Consider the following 22432-nt stretch of genomic DNA (forward strand, 5'->3'; position numbering starts at 1 on the left):
AGGAATCTTGCAGAGATCTACATCTGTCTTGCATCAGGAGTGGTTTTTCTCTTACAGTTCAATGAAAATTAGTCCAGTTTTCTTTCAACCTTAAGATTTTTTCATAGGGTGTGTTGGAAATGAGCTTCCATTTAATCTCTGAGGCTATTTTGTTACTGGTAGCCACAATGGAGGTTTTTACAAATAAGTAGTAAGTTCGTTACAGCTTGTCTGCTTTGATGATTGGCTTTTTTGCTACTTTCTGCCCTAAATTTATTACTCAATTGATATGTGTGAGATGCTACAAAGAAATTCTATTAGGCTTCCTCAGAGTTCCCCAACACTAGAGATGCCCGAGACGGAGAGAGTTGAACCAAACTTTTGCAAATAGGTAGCATTTCTCCAAAGCTTATGTACAGGTCTTGAAAGATAATTTACTCCTATGTGTAGATGTCTACTGGGAGACCAGTGTCATCAACACCTGAGGTACCTGAACTGCCTCTGAAAGTTTTTTTAGCCTGCATGGAAAAGAAATGTTAAAATATGAACAGTGTAATTTGCTGTTGTCTTGTGCTCATAGATCTGGCATAGTAGCAGTGCTTCTATCAGTTTCTCTGCTATTATGCAGAACCCTTCTAACAGCGATGAAGCTAAGAATTTAGTCAGTTTAGAGTTTCTGCTCTTGATGAGAAGTCTGGGATGAAGAGGAGGACAGTAGTCCCTGCAGCTACTTGCATGAAAGGAGTAGTCTAACAGTAGAGCCCTGGGGGAGACTGGAGGGAAATCTATTCTCTGCCTTACTTGGAAACTCTTGGAGAGGAAGCAGATCACAAGCTTTTCTTTCTAGAAGCTAAGTTGGATGGAGTGTCAAACTTGAAGGAGTTTTTAATAATTTAATCATAGCAGTACTGTACTTAGAAAGATCAAAACTCTTGGCTATGTCTGGTGCTTCCATGGAGATGTAAACTAAAAGCCGCCAAGCAAAGTTCTGGAATGTTATACCATTTTAACAGTCCCAGCGCATCCCCTTTTCATGAAAAGAGGAATTTAAGTTGGTCTTTCCTCTTGATTTTCAGCTGCTAAGCTCTGGTAGATCTAGTATGCTAAAGATATAACATGGTGCTTGGGTCCCAGCTGAACTGTTTCTAGTTGTGCCCTAGATAAGCTGTGGATGTACATACCATCAGCTCTGGGTGCACAGGCTGGCCTTTGTGGAAGAATCCACAGACTGACTGACTTACAAATGCAAGATTTTTTTCTTGGGCCTTACTTCAAGGCTGGTCGGGGGAAGGAACAACACCCTAATGGCACAACTGTCTTCTTCACAGCTTGTTCCCCAATTAGTTCGTATTCTGAAGAACCTTATCATGTCTGGATATTCACCAGAGCATGATGTGTCTGGGATCAGTGACCCCTTTTTGCAGGTAAGAATGAATACGAACAGTGATTGAGGGCTTTAATTCTAGTACTGTATTTTAAGATTTGGTCAGATGAGATGGTTACCTCAGGGCAGCTCTGTTGATTTAAAATTTTGTCTTTGTGAGAGCCGATTGTCCAAATGCTCTTCATTACCTTAGTGAAAGATACTTGCCTTAGTTTAAACAGCAGGTTTAATGCCTTGTATTACCTGAAGTTGTGACAAAAGGGAGAAGCAGCAACACATGTTGGTCTTGCAAGGCTGTGCCTGGTGGATAGTGGGGGTACTCTTAACAGTTCTGGCTAGTGGGAAGAAAACGAGCACAGCATAAACCTGTTGTAGTTGGTAAAAGTCTTATTAAGAATAAGCATTTTGCCTGAGAATGGAAATCAGCAGCTTGTTTTGCTGCTTTGCTGCTGCTCAGGCAGTGTACAGGGCATTTCATGGCCCGCATATTAAAAATACTGCCATCCGATGAGATTTTCTGTGCTTTATTTTGTCAAATAGGTACGGATCCTGCGGTTACTAAGAATTTTAGGACGAAATGATGACGATTCTAGTGAAGCAATGAATGATATACTTGCACAGGTGAGGTCTGCAAGGTTGAGGAGCAGCTTAAACTTTCTCTTGGTTTCCTAATAGTTTGTATTCAGCAGCACTGGTGAGGATACAGCTGTTTGCTGTGCTGGGTTGAGTTTTGTTGCAAGAGACACACGTTCATAGATGTGATGCTTGTTTGCTTGGGAGTGGTTAGTTATGCTGTTTGTTCTGCAGAGCAGCACAAAGGGGGATCTGTATCGGATGTGTTGGAGTTGCTTATTTTGTTTCTTTTCTCCAGGTTGCCACTAATACAGAAACAAGTAAAAACGTGGGAAATGCCATTCTCTATGAAACTGTGTTGACTATTATGGACATAAAATCTGAGAGTGGACTGAGAGTAAGTTGCCTTTGCTGTGGCCTTTTTTTTCCCTCTAAGCTTGTATTAGAGTAATTTGTGTAGAAACAAAGTTGTTTCACCTAAAAGTAGCTTTGCAGTTGGCTCCAGATAAGACTGTGCCCTCTTCAGAAAGTGGTATTTGTATTCTTTTAAAAATAACATAAATAAAAAAGCAAAACTTCCTGCAGCCTGTGTTCCCTTGAGAGCAGGAGAGAGCTTGTGCTGTGTTTGTCTTAGCTTTTCCTCTGCTTAGTCAGCTTCTAGACTTCTTTGCAGTTCTTAGCCAAAAGCATAACAAGGGTAGCTTTGACACAGATGCCTTTAAAATCAGTTTGAAACAAGGGCGACCAGCAGCCTTTTTTGATCACTGACCTTCCCTAACTCTCTCTGCAGGTGTTAGCCATTAACATCCTAGGCCGTTTCTTACTAAACAACGACAAAAATATTAGGTAAGTTGCACAAAGTGCATTTTGGCAACACCCAGTTTTAAAATGTGTGAGAAGCAGTTACACAGATTATGCTGAAGTAGGGCTTTCCTGGAGAGCATCTTTGGAAATACTGTTGGGGTTGGGATGACTGTCTGGCTTTCTTCTTCCTCAGTGCATTCTTTTCTCTATGAAAATTGTAACTGCGGCCCTTCTTCCTTAGTTGATGGGTTTGGATGTATGATCTAATTCTTAACGTGTGATTTCTTAATCTAGTCAAGTGGTTTTTTCCCAGTAAGCTGTGAATCTCCTTGTCTTGCACAAACTGGTCTGTGAAGCTATTCGAGTCAGAGATGGTGCTGGAGATCTGACAAATTAGGCAGAGACTGTGGTTTTCCTGATTATGTGCTGTTGGCGACACCAAAGTCTGATTGTGCTTTGGTCACTATGAATCTGTGCTGTAACTGCTAGAATTAAGTCCCACTTCTTGAAATTTTGATTGCAAATCGTGGGATAAGGTAGAAGACTCTAGCCTTGGGAACTGCAACTCATGCTAGTTTTGAGTGTAGAGGCCTAGTCTTTGTCTTGTCTTCTCAATCTTCATGAAGACCGGACAAATGACATGAGCCCAGGAATTGGGATGGGTGCTTGTCCACGCAGCAAGACATTGTTAGTTCTGTGTGGTAACTTGCCAGGCAGTCCCCTAGTGATTTCTGGTTGTTACTGAGTACAAGGGAATCCTGTTCTCTTGCAAAGAATTTTGGGGGCAGTGAGTGGCTGTGCATGGATATTAAATGCCCACTGTCAGCTATTTATCACCATACGTCCTTATCCCAGATATGTAGCTTTGACGTCGTTGTTGAAAACTGTGCAGACAGACCATAATGCAGTACAGCGGCATAGAAGCACGATTGTGGACTGCCTGAAGGATCTGGATGTGTCCATTAAAAGGTAACTGAAATACCAGTGACACGGACTGTCAGGGTTGACAGCCTGTAGAGCCGCAACAGGGCGGGGGGGAAATGACAATAACCTTGGGGCACTGTCGGTGAGACTAATGCTAATGAGTAGTATAGTCATACTTCAAAGAAGGTAATGAAGATGTGCAGTCACATTCTTTGGGAAGCTGCTTTTAGTTTTTACGCATCTTGGATTGGGAAAAAAGATCTTTCTGTTTGCCTGAATTTTTCCAAAATGGAGTTCCAATGGCAATCAGATTGTGTGCTCACAACAATATAGGAAAAAGCCATAAATTATGCTCCTAATCAAAGCTACCATGACATGCTCCAGGTTGCATGGCACAGGCAGTGCCATGTTGTCTTGAGGCAGTGTTAAGCCATCCGAATAATGTATTCTAGATCAAATTTGAGTAGGTGGTGATAAAATTCAGATATACTTAGTTGTTCAAATAATTTCTTTTGAAACCATGTCCTGTTATGGTGTTCATTTGTTATTTAAATAATGGTATGTTGCTAATTCTCTGGACAATGGGAGAATTTGCAGCCTGCTTCTCACTACAGGAAGACTTTTATCTGATACTCGGTCTAAACAACTTCAGTTATGTTCCTTTTGCTCACAACAGTAACTTTCTCCTGTTTGTCAGACACTCTTGAATTGTTTGATCTCACTTTCGCCCAACCTATATGGAATACTGCTCTAAAAAAATCTTCTAAATTGAGTCTTTCTGCCTCTGGATTGCTTGCTCATTGTTTCAGAAGTCTCTTCCTAATCATTGCTGTTTCTATAACTGGTGGTCTGAGCTGAGTGCAGCACATGACATGTCGGTGCTAGGGACAGTGGGATCTTGTGGACTCTTGTCTGCTGCATGCCAAGAGTTCATGAGCTCTGTTAGGTGATAGGTATCGTGTAATCTGTTTTTACAGTGGCAATCTATTCCAAAATACCAATTTGTATCTTATGTGCTGAGCAAATCAGGCTGCTGTTGCTTTTTGGTGTCAGAGCCAGCATGAGGGTGGGTCATGAAACAGCAAAGCCTCATCTAGGTTTTGTATAGAACACGATAAAAGCAGTTTATCGGAGCCTGCTAGGAAAACAGAAAACAGTTACGCTACAAATGACAAAGGTTCGTGTCTCAGTGCTATTGGAGGATGAAGCCTATGAGTGATCCATCAGCAGAGCATGATATTGCTATGCTGACACTTGTGCTGCTGACAATGCACTGTTTTCATTGAAGCGCAGTATTGACTCGATGTCAGAGTCCCCGCATAGCAAGTTTCCCTCAAGTCCCAGCCCTTGAAAGGCTTTATACTGAGTTTTGGTTATCCAAAGCAAAATGGCCTTTTCTCATTATGTTTTAACCATTGCAGCGCATCTTTGATCCATGCAGTATAATTCAGAATGGCTTTGCCATTAAATTGAAGTCTTTTTTGTCTGTCTGCTTAACTACACGATCAGGAACTTTGTGACAGAAATGAGCTGTGTAATATGATTGAAGGTAAGCAGTATTTGTTGAGATAAATGCCTAGTATTAAGGTTACAGAGTACCTCTGAGGCCTCTCCTGGATGCCTGAAGCTGGAGAAACTGTGTTGTAGCATGGATTACTTACTTATTGCAGCTGTGTGTCAGAAATAACCAGCATGCGATAACACGTACTTGTGGCAGTTAGACCTTAATGCTGGTGGACTCTGGTAGCTGAGAGTTATTTCTAGCCTTTAGAAACACCTGTTCAGATGTCTTAGAACTCCCCACACCCCATTAGTTTTTTTGGACATGGGTATTTATTGTCTACCCACAAACAGGAAATTAATGGTACATTTAATGTAGAAGGCTTTTCTCGCAGAACTAACAAAAATTGCTGTCTTCTTAACTAAAAGGTAAATGCAGTTGAGTAGCTGGACTTTTTGGTATGTTACTGGTTTTCTGTCTCTTGCCCTAGACGTGCAATGGAACTGAGTTTTGCTCTTGTTAACGGGAACAATGTCCGTGGAATGATGAAGGAGTTGCTGTATTTCCTAGATTCCTGTGAACCAGAGTTCAAGGCAGACTGTGCATCTGGAATATTTCTTGCAGCTGAAAAGTATGGGCTCAATTTACTTACTATTAATTTCTTTTACATCCTCAGATTTATGAGTATTTTGTGTGTTGTTCTTCCCCCTTCTCGCCCCCTCAAGAGAATGTTGATCATCTCTTCTCCATTTGCTTGTCTCTGTGTGGTTTAACTCACTCTGAGGAACAGGACACACTGGTGTGTCCCATGTGGATAGTCCTCAGGTCACTAAACCAGTCTAGTAGATCTCTGCTGCACTTTGGAATATGTATTGTGCTTACGTCCTGGCCCTGCCCTCTTTGCACACACATGGAGTTCTCTCTGATTAGCTGTACAAGTGTGATGATCTCATTACTGTTGAGCCATTGTAATCTGTGGCCTCACTTTGAAATGTTGCATATGCAAAGTTTGGCTGTGCTATATTATACAGACGTATATTTGTTCAGCTTTCTAACATTGGCAGTAATACAAAGAAAAGTCTGAGTGAAGTGTCTGGTGTTTTGTTTTTGGTGGCGGTTGTATGTGTTTTGTTGGTGTGTCCCCCAAAGGAGACAGTTGGCCAGGGAGTAACTGGATGGGGAGGTTCTGATGATGGTGGGTTTCTTGCTGGTGTTGAAGGTTGGCAGTTATTGTTCTAACTTGTTTTCTTAATTTTGTCAGATACGCTCCTTCCAAACGCTGGCACATAGACACAATTATGAGAGTCTTAACGACGGTAAGTGAAATTGCTTGCCTTGAATGTGACTGCATACACATTTTTTCATTCTGTAGGTCGTTACTGCTCATCAGGTTGGAGATGGCTTTAAAGGCTGGCAGGTAACAAATGCTGCAACACGCAGGGGAGAGGGAACACAGGCTTAAGTGACTTGCAGAGAGAAAGGGGGTGAAAAATTCTGGGCCTTATTCCAAGTTGAATTTATTAAAATTTTAAATAAATTGTATCAACAGCTTTCTAGTTCCTCTTCTTTGGGTTTAATTATTACTCTTTACCTACATGAAAACATCACAGCTGAGGTGGAACTGCAGCAGTGTTTTGGCCAACAAGGGGGAAGAGATCTTGATACTTGAGTAGGCAGTGTAGTCCCCAAGGCAAAGGAGTGGAAAGAAAATTCTTTTATCAGTGTAAGTGTTCAAATTTGAGAATTTCATCAAGAAGCAAGTCTGGCTTGTGTGCTATTTTGCCACCCTAGAACAGAGAAAAATAGATTCTTCTCAGCTGAGAATTGATTTCCATTAGGAGGTTGGCCATGAGAATTGCTCTCAGATTACTTCCTTCAATAAAGTAACTTCCTTCTCTGGACTGCTAGAGAAAGCATTTATAAAGCTGTATTATTGAAACTGCCTGCTGCAGACTTTTAGAGATAAACATCCTTTTCAGTTTAGCAGACTTAGAGCTAGCACAGAAAGAAGGCATCAGCTGTCTTTGGCTGAGTGAATTCTCACCTAGTTAACCTTACTGGGCCTACTTAATTTCCTTCCTTTTGCATGTGCTGCTTTCTGTGCCAGATGAGTGCCTAAGCAGGACAGCTTTTGAACAGTATACATCTTCCCTTCAATAGCAAAGCTGAATGATTGTGTATTGCTGCACGTGCTTTCCTGGCCTTAAAACGGGCTTTTCCCTCTGAGCTCTGTGTTCCTATCCTCTAACCAAAAAGTGAGATGCAGTCAGGTTCCTGGGTCCTGTGCTTGTTTGGCATAGAGTCCGGCTTTGAGCAAGCAATGGAATAAGCTGTATTCTGCCTCTAGAGTGTCTTTTGACTTAGCTTTTCTGTTAAACGGAAGGCTTTTTCTGTCTTGCTTTTTGTTCCTTCTGTAGCACAAACTTTTTATGTCCACACTTTGTCCTTCTGACAGTTTCAGAGTATCTGTAGTATGGGTTTTTCTGGGTGTAGTCAAGTGCATTGGGAAAAGGTACTGTCCTGTACTTCTCCCTGTCTGAGCCTGCTTAAAATCAACCATAAAGTGCTTGGGGATGAGGTTGTTTTTTATTTCCATGCACATCAAGTGGCTTTGTGAAGGATGTCAGCAGATGCTGGGTGTTACTGAGAAACTGGATAGTGATACCTAACAGCCTTTATCTGTCTCTTGAACGTACAATTGTTCTTGCAGGCAGGAAGTTACGTTCGTGATGATGCTGTGCCCAATCTAATTCAGCTAATAACGAATAGCGTGGAGATGCATGCCTACACCGTGCAGAGACTCTACAAAGCCATCCTCGGTGATTATTCCCAGGTACAACCAAATGTGACCATCTTTTGTTTGTTGTACTGCAATAATCATGTTTACTAATCATTTCAAGGGAGGTCAGTGTCACGCTGTCTAGCTCCAAGGGACAGGTTACAGAAGGAGGCCTGTGTGTCTTCTATAAGTTCACGTTCTTTTAATTTTCTCTAATTCTCTTACGGAATCCTTGACTGAATCAAATACTCCTGTTTCTTCTGCTGTGGAAAAGTTCCGTGGCTGGAATGAGGGCTAAGCTTGCTTTGGGAAATGGTAAATGGTTTAATTTATCATACAGGCATCGATTTGTCTCTGAGGCATCTCATTTTTCTTCTAACAGCAACCCCTGGTGCAAGTGGCCTCCTGGTGCATAGGGGAGTATGGAGATCTTCTGGTGTCTGGTCAGTGTGAAGAGGAGGAACCAATACAGGTAGAGCTTGGGAAAGGACAACCTGTCTGAAGCTGGAGCTGTTTGATGCTGGCTATGTGAGGGGAATGCTTGCAATGGATGTTTCACATTGGTGTCCAGGATGGTGATGGAACCTGCACAGGAATCTTCTTCCTGTGCTAAAGGCATGGGCTGCATAAACACTTGCTGTGAGGAGTGCAGCTGCAGTTGGCAGAGTGGTGTGGTTTCAGTGCTAACCTGGCTTGCAGCCTGTCTGCTGGGGTCTTTGCCATGTATTTAAGTGATAAAACTGCTTTTCAATATGTGGTGCAGGAGCTTTAAAGCTGATATCTACCTGCGTGCATCCTTCTCGTACACTTTGAACATATGTTCCAGGCTCTCAAAGTTGTGGAGGAGGCGTGACAGCCATTAAGCAAGAAACAGGTTTTTACAGTATGCCTTGGCAGGCTTGGCAGAGCTGCTCTCTGTATCAGCCTAATCTTTCTGTGGCTTTTCAGGTAACAGAGGATGAAGTTCTTGATATCTTAGAAAGCGTCCTGATATCTAATATGTCTGCGTCTGTTACACGAGGCTATGCTCTCACTGCCATCATGAAGCTTTCCACAAGGTTCACCTGCACAGTCAAGTAAGTTGTCATTGATGTTGTAATGTATCAGGCTTTGTTGCAAATATGGTGGCATCAATTGTCTTCAGTAGAAGTATTCCTTGGTCTTGCTCTACTTCCATGGCTTACGAGAGTCATCTTGTTACTTATTGGCTTCTAAAGTCCTCCTTTGCTCGCAGGGTGGAACGCTTCCACTGATTGTCCTGTTTTCTCAGGGGTTGTCCCCTTCTGTATAGGGACTTAATCTATTTTGCTGTTGATTAAAAACCTTTTTGTGGGAAAGAGAAGTCCTTACTTTCGGTGGGCTGTTCTTTCCAGTTCGTTTTTCAGATGATGGAGAAAAAAAATAGCTTTGTTTGCTAATGATGGCATCTCGGTGTGGGTAGTCCAGCTTTCTTATGGTATACCTTGTGGTGGTGTATTAATTGCCTGTTGTGAAGGGCCAATTCCAAAATGGATGTTACATAGATATTCCAGGAAAACAATGGCTACTGTCTCAAATGGGTTACACAGGGCAGCTGTTGAGCAGAGGGCAAGTAGTGTCTTCTGGAAGGCACGTGCTAATCCTTTGCTTATTGCTGCTAATTCCCTGTTGTGGTTTTGTTCTTGTTCCTTCCCTGCCCCACACAGTCGCATTAAGAAGGTAGTGTCAATTTATGGCAGCAGCATTGACGTGGAGCTACAGCAGAGGGCAGTGGAATATAATGCACTTTTCAAGAAATATGATCACATGAGGTAAGTGCTGATGAGTTTTGGTGTTTGAAAAGGATCATTGTAATCTACTCTGGTCTCCTGTGTGCCATGCTTTGCTCTGAGAGCTGTCTGGTGATTTTGGTAGGCATACAGAGGAACCAAGAATCCCCCGTCCCTTATCTATAGAGTTAGTGAGGGTTTTAAGAGCTTAACGTACCCTTGGAGATTGCTCTGTGATCAGAGGCTTTCTCTGCCAAAATATTTACCCTGTTTTGAGCTTGAACTTGACTGATTTTTTTACTTTCAGGTGTTGAATCTTAAATGCTACCTGAGTAAGTGTCTGCAGGTAGCTCTTACCATGCTAGCGTTACCACAGTCATCAGGTTCAAACTGATTTTAAAGTGTCTTTGGAGTAAGCATGCAAAGATCCACTGACTTGGCCTCCTAAGCTGTGCTCTGAACTTGAGGTAGTTCTTCCGACTGTTAATGCTTTTCAGTTTTTCAGAACATCATTTTAATTTACTATATCTTCTAGTATATATTTGAAAACTCAGGTTTTGCTTGCAAAGACGTACTATTTCACTGCACCACTCAGTAACCCAGCTTACAATTCTTGAGCATGTTAACCTCCTTACATCTTATTGAGAGGTCCCCATTCATCATTGCTTTGCTTAAGTGATAGTCTCTTTATGAGAAAGTTAAAACCCTGCTTTATTGCAATAACGAAGGCTGTAATTCTTTGCAGAATAGTCATTCATCTGCTATCTGCAATGGTTAATTGTTGATACGTAGGACCACCACAGGTTCTATTCAGTGAGGATTGTAAGATTGGAGATCTTCTGGGGTTTAACTTCATTCAACCTTGAAAACTTTTCATAAGGTTCCATTGGATGGAGGAGCATCCATTTTGGAGTCTAGATGAGAGGACAGAAAGAAAGTGTGTGCCACTGGGCTAAATATTGCCTGTGTTTGTAGGGGCCTCCAAACCTTGTTTCAAAAGGTCTTCACAATCACTTTTTTTCCATAGGTACTATCTTATTCACCATATGTAGAACACAACATCCTTATGAATTCCTCTTTTCTCTCCTCCTGTGGGATCCATGGGGCACCTCCCTCTTCTTGGAAAAATCGTGTTAATGAGCTAGGGCATGTGAGCTGCCTAAGGCTTCCCATGAAGCTGTATGAATGACTTGAGAAAAATCTAGCATGAAAGACTTTTGATCAGCATTAACCCTTGCAGACAGTGTGTGGCAATCAGCTGGCTTTTGACCAGATGGCAGTGTAAGTTATTCATAGTTTTGGGAAGCGCTGCACTTCAGAAAAAAACATGTGAACTTCAATCAGTTTTTCAAGAAGGCATCTGTATTTCTTTCCCAGTGTGTGCTGGTGTTCATTACAGTGTGAAGGTCAATGTTTCATAGTTTCTGCTCATTAAGACTTTGTTCGTGGTCAAAAAAGTGGGCCATTGTTGGATTTAATGGACTTTTTCAGCCACAGGGTGTGGAGGCAGTGTGGTGTACACGCAGCACTTTATGGCTTGATCTGCAAGGGTAATGGCCTTTCTTGTATTACAGATAGTTCTCCCTATACAGGTTTTCCTAGTTATTTGGCTTGATGTCAGGATTCTGGACCCCATGTGTTTTCAGTCTCTGTATCGTTTCAGAAGGGTGCTCTCAAGGGCTGAACTTAATTTTTTTGGAGCCTTAATTTGGCTAAATGAGAGCATGGTGATTTGCTTTTCTGTTAGTTATTTTAAGTTGTTAACTTTTCTATAAAGAGAAGGGAAACTAGGTGACTCTGATTCAGCTGTGTGTGCAACAGAGCAGTCAACTGTCCCATGTCTGTGGTTGATTCTCCATTGCTTAATTATTTATTCATTGTCTTGAGTTTGTTATCCTTTCCCCACAGTGGAAACTGTGTCAAGTACTAGGGGAAAGCAGGAGGCTGGAGGCCTTGTTTGGCTTTCAGCTGTCAGCTAATGTGTGTTTACACTGGAACAGAATGCCAGGGATGGCTTCTGACCACTTTGAGCTGTCATGTAGTCCTACAGCTCCCCTGCACTGGTGCTAAAAGGAAAAGGCAGGTTGCTCTGTGTATATCATCTCCTGAATTGTCTGAGTATTTGGATTGGGATCCAGGAAGATGGCACAGTGTAACTATGTCAGCTTCTTTCAGGCCAGCCCTGCTTGAGAGAATGCCAGTAATGGAGAAAGTCACCACAAATGGCCCTACTGAGATTGTACAGACCAACGGAGAGACAGAGCCAGCGGTACTGGAAACCAAACCTCCGCCCTCTGGATTGCAGCCTGCTATCCAGGTAATGGAAACTGATCCAGGATAAGTTTCCGCTGCCTGTCAGACCACACTAGTAGGCACTGCCAGTGGTAAATTGAGACTATCTCCCTCCCCCTCCCTGCCTATCTGCTAGTTCTGGCTTGGTGATGATTGTACCATGTCTCTTCTGTGATGGCTGTAGTGTCACGAGCAGGTGTGTGGAAGAGGCCATTGTGGGGAATGCAAGAGCAGGGTGATAAAGCCATATATCCTGTCTCGGTGTGCACAAACTCCATCCTTCTCTGCCTCTGTGGTCCCAAGAATATAGGAGCTAGACCTCTTGTGGGGCGTGGGACCATAGCCAAGCTGAGAACCTTTCTGACTAGCCAGCACCTCTGTTGAGCTTCAATCTGAGAGCGAGTAGAATCCATTACATTTGCAAGGGGAAATAGCAGGAAGTTGAATATGTAACTCTTACATCCACTCTCTCATTAGGCAAATGATTTGTTGGACTTATTGGGGGAAAGTGATATAACACCTGTAATCCCCACTGCACCTACAAGCAAGCCAGCCTTTGCTGGTGGGGAGCTCCTTGACCTCCTGGGAGACCTCAACTTGACAGGTGAGCAGGCTGCATCTCCTAAAAGTCTACATTCTCCATCCTGGGGTGGGATGAGGGCTGGCTAGTCCTTCACTTTCTATCAAGTCCTAGTCTTATTCTTACTAGATCCATATTAGCATACTGGTGGGAGTCAGGAGATGAAGTCACAGGTTGACTCTGTGTGATTACATGGTGATACTTGAGTATTTTCGTGCTCAGGCCTGGGAATGCTGTGAGCCTTTCCAGAGTGGATTGAGAGATGTGAGGAATTAATTCCATTTGAATGCCTGCTAGTTCAAGAAGAGCCAGTCCTTGTTAGTCAAAACAGAGAAGAGGAAGATGACAACACAGGTGATTTATAGAGCTTCATGTAAAGAAATAGGATATGCAGCAGTTGATCTTTGTAGGAGGAGTGATTACTCTTCATCTCAGGACAGCTAAGTAATAATGCATCAACATTTCTTGTAGGTTCTCCAGTATGTGCCCCTGCGCCCCAGATAGCACAGCCTCCGTTCCTGCTTGATGGACTCCCAGCGCAGCCTCTCTTCAATGATATTGCTGCAGGTTAGGGACATGTAAATTCTTAGCCTTAAGGTGCCACGGCACCCAACTAGAAGACAAAACAAGGGGTAGTAAAACAAAGAGGGGGATTTGGGAGTGAAGTGTGGCACAGATACTGGAACAGTTGGAGGAGGTGTGTTTAATCTTCAGGAGAGTTTGCATCTGGGGTAAAGTAAATGCTTGCTATGGTATTGAGAACGATCTCCAGTTTCTGTAGCTCTGCTCTTTTTGTGTGTTCTACAGGAATCCCCTCAATTACTGCATACAACAAGAATGGGCTGAAGATTGACTTCACCTTTGAGAGGTCGAACACCAACCCTAGCGTCACTGTAATCACGATACAGGCCTCCAACAGCACAGAGCAGGACATGACAGATTTTGTTTTCCAGGCTGCAGTACCAAAGGTAGAGCCATGTAGGGCAACTGCAGTGACAGGCTGAGGGTCAGGTGCAAACACTTCCTGGTCAATGCTTTCACCTACAGAGAAACTTGGTGTGATAAACAGGGCTACAAGCTGTCAGTAGGTTCTCTTAGTGTTCAGTTTGGTCTTCTCTTTTGATTCTGAAAGTAAATTTATAAATGCAATAGAACACCAGTTTCTGTCAGATTGGGCTACTTCTGCTTGGGTAAGATCTTCTTTAAAATCACCACTTTCTAAGAAACTGGCTAAACAAATTGTCTCCCCTTGCACCTAGCTGCAGCACAAAGTATGAGACACGTGTTGCCTAGTTCATAGTAAAGCAGAATGTGATGGGATTGTTCTTCGAGTTTGTGAAAATAGATTCACTTCTGGGTGTTTCACTTCCGGTAATTAGGAATACTCTAACTTGCATTCAGATAATTTCATATCTGCTGTAGGAAGGAATTAGGGAAAGAATGGGCCTCCTGTAGTTACAGATGTGCCAAGCAGTCTCAAATGTTCTGTGTATGACACTTAAAACAATGCATCACTGCTGATCTTGATACACTGTAGTAAGCCCTCACCCTCTAGAATTTGTGCTTCCTCGATCTTACTTGTGTAAGAAGCAGGTGGGCTGCTAAATATTTTGTTCTTTACAGATGGGGAATTCAGAAACCGATTATTTGGCTTTATTGTGGCTATACATCTACTGTCAGGGCCAGAAACTGACCTCTTATTTTAATTTGCCTTCTCCTGGTGCAAACAAATCGCTTCATGTTCTTACTTAATTAAGCATGAAATTGTTTTCTCTTTGTCCTTTCTTCAGACATTCCAGCTGCAGCTCCTGTCTCCCAGCAGCAGTGTCATCCCTGCATTTAACTCGGGGACCATCACACAGGTCATTAAAGTCCTGAATCCACAAAAGGTGAGTGATTCTGAGAACGGTTATTAAAGATCTTGTCTTGGAATTGTGCATTTAGTGGAAATCACTTAGAGATGCATCCCTGATGGGAGATAGGGAGTGATGGAAGTGAATGATGTGTTTTTAATGACAGTCATTTTTCTTAGGGTTTTGGAAAGTTATGAAAAAGACAGGTCCTGGGCACAGGTTTGGCCTTCTGCTGGGTTATGCTGCTAAAACAGATTCACGGATTCTTCTTGGATGCCTGAATGTCTTTTGCATCAGAATGGTTATTAAACAAGTTTGTAGATGGCATTTCTAGAGGAGCTCAACCTGTTGTGTTGTAAAAGTGATGTCTGAAAGGCAGGCATTTGTTCTTGCTGTCTGCAACAGTGTTTCGTGGAAGGTTTGTTAAACAAAAAAAATAACTTGATCCATAGTCTTAACAAAATCATCTGCTTTCTCAAGTGTTGTCAATTGTTTTTAATGTGATGAGTGTAGTTTTAAACAGTTGATGGAAAGAATCTTTAAGTGTGATTTAATCAAAATTCCACTGGTTTACAGCCTTCAGAGACAGGCTGCAGGACTGGGATGTAACAGACTTGAGGGGAGGAAGGGGTTTGGCCCACATCTCCTCCTTCAGAGGCTTTGCAAGAATTCAGATGGCATGAGAAAAAGAAAAATGAAAATGAGATCACCTGTTTCTTCCTCCATGGGACATCCTTAAGATCTTAAATATGTTGAAGAGCTTAAAACATCTTAAGTTTTTCATAGGTTAACGCTTACTGCTCTAGATGTTAAGTGTTGCTGATAGACTGATGTGCAAATTAGAAGTGTGCTTACATCTCAACCCAAAATTTCACTGAAATGGCTGTCTTCTAGTGCAGTTTCAGTGGTTTCCATGTATCTCCCCTTACCTCTATGTAGTATGCTCCCCTCTGCCTGTATCAAGGTGCGAGACTAATTATTCTGTCTTGTATACATTTGATAGGAATGTTTCTGGTGCTGTAAAGCACCTTTCAAATATCACCTTGAAAGTTATTTTCTGAATTTGGGAGGGTTTAGGAGTTTCCTGTAAGATGTCAGAACTCACAATATATCCACAAGGTGAAGTACACCCAATAGGGTGATGCTTTCTTGTTAGAATACCAAAACTTCTATGAGCACTTCAGACTACAGAGATGCACTGCAGTATTTTACTGCCCTTTTCTCTTGCCTGCTGTTTTCTAGCTCTTCCACCTCAGGCATTTGTGCATCTCTTACTGTCCTTTAGATTGCTACTGCTTGAACATAGGGCTTTGCAAGGGAGGTAGTGGAATACCTGGAATACTCTGAGGGAGGCAACCTTGGAACAGCCTTGCTTTTTAGGAGGTAGCTGTTTGTCTTGTCAGTGTTGTAAAAAAGCCTGCTCACCTGGACACGGATTGTCATTGTGTTGGATTGGAATAGACTGTTTCCCACACCACCATGAAATATCACATAACCTTACACTAATTATATTGATCTGTTAGTGTTAAACCATAGCTTCTTTATCCTGAGACTGGCTGGAGCAGTCACTGTCCTCCTTTCCTTCCTCTGCTTTCCTTGTTGCGTTTTTCCCTGTAGGTGTGGGGAAAAGAGCCAGAAATAGCCAGCTTTTTGCTTTTTCTTTTATGGTTTTGGGGCAACAAGTTTTTTTGAGAGTAAGGAGAACAGGCATCCTGGCTGGAGCACACTAGGCGCTCACCGTTATTAAGGGCCACCTAATAACTGGATGGCAGCCAAATGACAATGTGTAGAAGGACTTCTGAGCTATTCCATCATTTACCTGCGGAGACTCTTTGTAGTCTTTCCTAGGCTGTTTCTTCAGTGCTGCTGAGCTATGCAACACTTGAAGTTTTAAAGCTACTGCTCTGAGTGGACAGCTAATATGGGGAATGATACTTCTCCATGTGAACCCAAATACAGAGCAGCAGAATCCAGGTCTACCTCCTGTTTGTTTTCATTGTTAACTGGGATATTAAGGCTGTTATTTTTGTATTTAGGACTTCAGTGCCTGTGAGAGTAGGGCCAGTGCAGAGAGACATGTGGGTAGAAGCTGTGCTATAGCGTTTCTGAGAGCTTGTACCTGATCTGAGAACTACAATGACCAATCTGCGTCCTACCAGAGGAGGCATTTATCTGCAGTATCATAGATGCACATCCTTCCAGCGAGCTCTTATGGTGTGAGAGAAGGCCCACGTTATGTATTCATGGGGTAAGGGAGGGGAGCTGGACATAGTGGGAATTCCTTGACCTGTAATGAAGACCTGAATTTGTTTTGTGTTTGTGTTTTTCTCTCCCTTTCTCTTCTAGCAACAACTACGTATGCGGATCAAGTTGACATATAATCACAAGGGCTCAGCAATGCAGGATCTAGCAGAAGTCAACAACTTCCCCCCTCAGTCCTGGCAGTGAGGCTCTGACACCATTCTTTTTCTCACCCCACTCAATCAAAAGAACTCTGGGAAGAAGGTTGTGATCCTTGGCAATCCCCCAAACTGCACCATGGGCATGGGGAACAGATGAGACCTGCTGATGAGGAGGAATTTTCCTGAAGTGATTGCTGACTTTTGAAGCATATCTGTTAAGACTAATCTCCTCTCCTCCGCTGATGAGGCTGGCGGCTTGTGGAGGCTACTGCGCACTCCCTCACACATGCATTTACAGCCAGAAGCAACATTCCCTTCTCCCTTCCCCTCCCTCCCTGCCCCCCTGCAAAGAAACACAGCCTGGTTGGAAGAGAAGTCTGGAATTTCTAGCAGGGAAACTTTCTTCTCTCTGCAGCAAGTGAACAGCTGCCCCTTCTTTCTGCTGTCTCTTTCCCCTGGGGTGGGCAAGGCACGTTATCATTCATCACTAGCTGGATTCCTTCAGACACTTTCATGTGGGGCTCAGACTGGGAACTTGGGCAATGTCAGGCTGCCCTGCCTTGTTCTTCTTGTGCCCCGTGTGTCCAAAGGAGCTGGAGGCTTCTGGTGGCCTGTTCAGTGCATTATTGTATACACCCACCTCTTAGTTATGTGGTACATACCAAGAGCAAGTTGGGCCTTGGGAGTTCATCAACAAACCTGGGACAGTGCAGGAAAAGAGGTGCTGGTGAGAGCTGATGAAGTTGCTTTGGTACTGTACTTGGAAATGAAGACCTTACACTTGAATTTTCTTTCTTTTCATCGATAGCTACAGCCATGCAGATTCACAGACAGTCTTCTGTACCTTCCCCAGAAAGTGCAGTGATGTATGAGAAATGTAGAGATCCAAGGAGCAACTGGTTTTCTACCACAGATGGTTTCAAAGCCTTTTAATCCATTAGTTGCGGTTTATGGGTAGAAAAGACACATTCAATTTTGTAGATAAGTCTTTGAGGGCTCTGTTCCTGCTGGGAGGCTCATCAGAGACTATGCTGCAAAGTTGCTCTTCCCAGTTATTCCAGACCTTCTCCCCAGTTTAATTTCCAGAGCCTGTCGTAGACCCCCTGGATTCCATTTGAGTTACTTCTGACTGGGATATTTGTGTTGTATCTGTAATATTGGCACTGAAATAAAGATCACGCGGTTGAAAGAGACCTTTTCCCATTTTGTTACTTAATTGATCCCTGTAGTTTGCTCCGTGCTCCCCTGTCAGAGAAGCGTGCTGGTTCAGGTTCAGGCTGAAAGTAGCTAAACTGTTTTTTTGAATGGAAGCCAGTCATTTGGGTATTTGGATCCAAAGGTGTGAGGTCCAGTGCTCTTCTAAGCTTACAGAAAGCTATGTCTTTTTATGCTTTCTAGTGTGAACTATTGTCGCGGTGGCAGAGTTCCAGAATTCTTATGGAGGCCATGTGCTGGACATAAAGCACAGTATGAGAAGGCTAATGTTTGGCACCCTTCAGGGAGGAAGGAGGAGGATCTTGGATCTTCATGAGTGTGCTGCTAAGCTGAAGGTACTTCTAGCTTCCAATCCAGTGCTTTCTCGAAAGAAAGATGGCACATCTGCTTTGTTTCTGTTAAAGGGCTTCCCAGATCGTGATAATTCAGTGCTCTGATGGCAAGCTTAGACATAGCTTTTTGTGTCTGCAGAAGTGCTAAGACTAGGTTCCAGCTCCTGTCAAAAACACTGCAAGAGTGGTGCATGGTGTACTTGGGGAGAATTGAAGACCTGTTCTTGGATAGGGAACAGGAGGCCCCTAAAGGTGGTTATGCTTTGGTTTTAACTGCATCAGGTATTATGATGACTGACTGAAGTGCTGGTCTGTGTAGTGGAATAAGTTCAGTGTCTCTTGGGGTGCTTTTTTGCTGCCTTATTCATTAAACTGGTTTGGGCCTTTTATTAGCAAAGAGCTCTACTATTCTATTGGAACTGGCACCAGTGTGGGGTTATAAAACCTAGGGGAATGACGTATGATTTCCTTAAAAGTTATTCTAGGTTGTGGCAGGGTCATCCCTTGGCTGTCGGTGGTGAGATAGGTGCTGTGCTTCAGCTGGAAACAGCATGAAGCAGGCAGTCTGGCAGAAAATGGGTGAATCAATGTCCACTTGTAGGTGCTGAGCATTTACGTTCGTTGCTTTTACTGCAGCTGTTCACTACCCCGCTAGCTCAGATTCCTTAGTGCTGAAGGCTGAGTGTGTTAAATCTAGACTCTGGTGAGCTCTGAGAGGGTCCCGTGTACAAAAGTAATGGGAAGTCTTTGCTTTAGATCCTTTAGGCCCCATAAGCTCTCCTGTTCTCTTCACTGACTCGCACACCTCAGTCTGTTTTTGCTGAGAAAGAGCACTGGTGTAGGACATCCACTGGGGAGAAAGAAGTAAACGATCTCTCATCTGGCCAGTTTGTTGCAGCACAGTTGGGAACAGCTTCTCTTGTTGCATTTGTTTTCTGTCCCCTAGAACAGTTGGATTCTGTTATTGTTCGCTGTCTGATAAGCTTGTAGGGTAAATTCCTACAATGTTCCTGGCTCCTTCAGCCACCCTTGCATAGAGCGTGTTTTGGGAAGCAGGCGCTTTGCCATACACTTAAGTTGAGCTGGAGGAGGTGGTGTATGTACCTGAAATGCATTTTGCTGGAAGCCATCCCTTGGCTATGAAGTACTCCTTTGTAGCAGCCGAACATTCCTGTTGTCCTTGGAGCTCTCTCCCTTCCCTTTGCTGAGGGATGGGATGCTAACACTGCACCAGAAGGAAGGCCAGGTTTCACACATTCCCATTGCTTGCTCCTTGACCCCAGGTACATCTCTTAACCTCTGTGCTGCTGCTTTGTTTTCTCACTGGAGACCACTTGCATGTCCACAATCTGAGAACAGAGTGAGTCTTGTTTTCCACCAGTTGAGTGCAACGATTCTTATGTCTGGTCAATACTTTCCTTGCTGCACTGTAAGGGGGATATAAAAGGAGCAAGATACAGACTTCATGGCTAATCTCACTAATACCTGCATTGGAGGCTTTGGAGCTGAGAGACGTTGAATGTCTTCAAATGAATGTATTTTGAGTCAAAAATGACAGAATAGTGGCCTGAACGGGGAGAAGACATGGGAAGGTCCTAAGATTTGACTTTGTCCAGGTTTTGATGGGACGAAACATGACCTTGAACAACCTTTTGAAGCAATAGCAGTGAGGGGGCTGCCACCGATACAGTACCGATACAGATATGGAACTCAGAAGATGCTGAAACAGCTGGGAAAGGCGACTTAGTGCCTTCCCCAAGGCTGGTACGAGCTGCAAGATGGAGCAGCAAAGATGGCTTTTTCTTAGATCTGCTGGTGCGCTTTCTATGTGTTCATTTTCTACTTGGGGGCCGCGAGGGAAGGAGCTACTGGACTGCTTCCCTCTGAACTTTCACTCTATTCCTGTATATTCTTTTTTTCTTTCCTGATGTTGTAATTTACATTTTACATAGAGACCCATCCCACCTCTTTGACAGTTAAAAAAAAAAAAAAGAACCCCAAACAACAAGACCAAACCCACAACAAACCCCTGACAAACCCAACGAAATTTAAGATAAACCCATGCCACCTGAGCAGGGAGCCCGGTGGCTTTCCAACTTCTGCAGACCTATTTTTGAGATGTGAAAAATCTAAAGAAATGCTGAGTCTTAGGTGAGTGAGGAGTATAACGGATGTAAACATTTACATGGGATGCATTAGACTTCTGCTGTGTGTATTGTCTTTTGGTTGAAACAAATTCTGAAGTGACTAATAAAATGAGTCAATATTCAATGATTTAAAACTGTGCCTTGTCGGTTTTTGCAAGATCAGGGGGATAAGGACTTAGTGATTCTTAACATGTGGCCAAGACAAGATCAGATGATGTGAAATAATCAATAAGGGCAGATTGTGAAAAACCTTCCAGGAGATACTGGAGAGCAAAAGGAGCAGATAATTGGAAAACACTGAAACCGTTTGTGCGAAACATCACCCTGAAAGAGCTTGTCAGCCCCTAACAGTGATACTTATCCAGGTGCTGCAAAGATGTGATGAGATCTGAATTTTTTTCCCTGGTATATGCAGCGTGCCCTCAGGGTTGCTGTGATTCTCTTGGTGATTAAAAAGCTGCCTTTCCCACTCCAAGTGCCTCTGGGAGAAGGATTGTTGTGATCTCATGGGCTGTTAAAGCAATACACGTGTCTTCCATAAGGTTCTTCCTCTTGTTTTCTAGTCACAGTAACGTTTTATTATATAATTTTTCACGTGTTTTCTGGCACATAATGGCACGTCTGTCTGCCAAGTACAATCTCCTCAGTATTGCCATGTATCTTTCCTTCATGGAAATTCTCTTGAGGCAAAGTAATTACAGAGCTACAAAGCTGTAGCTAGAAATGCGTTGTAACCATGCCTTTTTGTAGGGAAAACCCAATGAAAACCTGCTTTAAAGCTTTCTTAGCTTGTGTCTACAGCCTGGAAGCGTTGGAACCGGGTGGCCTTCCCTGTGACTGTCCTGATTTAACAACATGAATTCATATGAAGGGCCAAAGAGCACTTTTAGCCTTGCTGGTAAGATGGGCTGTGTCATTGCCTTGGTTTTAAAAAGGAAAGCCCTCCCGGCACTGGAGAATTCAGGGATGGCATCAGAAACTGCCAGTTTGTGCGGCAGCGGGTGGTCAGTTATCCTAGGCCCTGTTTCTGGAGCTGGATACACCTCTGAAAAGCTTTCTCATGGGGTTCCTCCTGTGCGTGGAGCCTGAGCCCAGGGAGCGCTGGGTGGGCAATGCTGGCTATGTCCTGTGTACCCTGGAGCAGATCTGCGATGCTGCGTGGTGAGGTGCTTGGACTGACCAGGAAGAAAGCGGGAAATGCTTAAAGGAAACACATAATGGAATTGCAAATGTTTGGCACAGTGAATATTGCCAACAGTGGGAATATGGAAAGCGCATGCCTGGACTTTGAAATAAGGCTGGGAATTGGTGCAGCAGGGAAGCACTGTGGTGATGAGACAGGTGTTGGTCTTTTCTCCCAGGTAACGAGTGATAGGAGCAGAGGAAATGGCCTCAAGCTATGCCGGGGGAGGTTTAGGTTGGGTATTAGGAAAAATTCCTTTGCCAAAAGAGGGGTGAAGTGTTGGCACAGGCTGCCCAGGGCGCTGGTGGAGTCGCCATCCCTGGAGGTGTTCCAAAGGCACGTAAACAGGGCACTTGGGGACAAGGTTGGGTAGGCACAATGGTGTTGGGCTGTCAGTTGGACTCGATGCTCTTAGAGGTCTTTTCCAACCTTAATGCCCAGGGAGGTGGTGGAGTCCCCATCCCTGGAGGTGTTTAAAAGATAGGTAAATGAAGTGCTGAGGGATATGGTTTAGTAGTGGACGGGTATGGTTGAACTCGAATATCAAAGGTCTTTTCCAATGCAGTGAATGATTGAATGATGGGATCTGTGATTGAGTGATGGAACTTATGAATCTATAATGGAATCTGTGAATCTGATTGATCTCAAAGGTCTTTTCCACTGCAGTGAATGATGGAATCTATGACTGGTTGGAGCGATGGAGTGATTGACTGATTGGAGTGATGGAACCTATGAA

General features: G+C 43.4%; 1 protein-coding gene and 1 non-coding gene across 2 annotated transcripts in view; both read left to right on the forward strand.

Annotated features, from left to right (window-relative positions):
- AP1G1 (adaptor related protein complex 1 subunit gamma 1) overlaps positions 1–18010 on the forward strand; it is a 41368-nt gene extending 23358 nt beyond the window's left edge. Inside the window, exons 7-23 of the mRNA XM_054078407.1 lie at positions 1308–1403; positions 1904–1984; positions 2235–2333; positions 2727–2782; positions 3596–3709; positions 5656–5796; positions 6427–6481; positions 7876–7998; positions 8327–8416; positions 8893–9020; positions 9630–9734; positions 11868–12009; positions 12462–12588; positions 13036–13131; positions 13372–13532; positions 14355–14453; positions 16764–18010. Of these exons, the coding sequence (XP_053934382.1) occupies positions 1308–1403; positions 1904–1984; positions 2235–2333; positions 2727–2782; positions 3596–3709; positions 5656–5796; positions 6427–6481; positions 7876–7998; positions 8327–8416; positions 8893–9020; positions 9630–9734; positions 11868–12009; positions 12462–12588; positions 13036–13131; positions 13372–13532; positions 14355–14453; positions 16764–16865 (1815 nt within the window). The 3' untranslated portion in view covers positions 16866–18010. The remainder of the gene's footprint in view (positions 1–1307; positions 1404–1903; positions 1985–2234; positions 2334–2726; positions 2783–3595; positions 3710–5655; positions 5797–6426; positions 6482–7875; positions 7999–8326; positions 8417–8892; positions 9021–9629; positions 9735–11867; positions 12010–12461; positions 12589–13035; positions 13132–13371; positions 13533–14354; positions 14454–16763) is intronic.
- Positions 4853–4939, forward strand: LOC128853549 (small nucleolar RNA SNORD71). Its single transcript, XR_008452156.1, has one exon. It is a non-coding gene; the product is annotated as a small nucleolar RNA SNORD71 (small nucleolar RNA).
- Positions 18011–22432: the final 4422 nt, after the last annotated feature.

The sequence above is a fragment of the Cuculus canorus genome, chromosome 13 (genome assembly GCF_017976375.1).
Source record: "Cuculus canorus isolate bCucCan1 chromosome 13, bCucCan1.pri, whole genome shotgun sequence".
Lineage (NCBI taxonomy): Eukaryota > Metazoa > Chordata > Aves > Cuculiformes > Cuculidae > Cuculus > Cuculus canorus.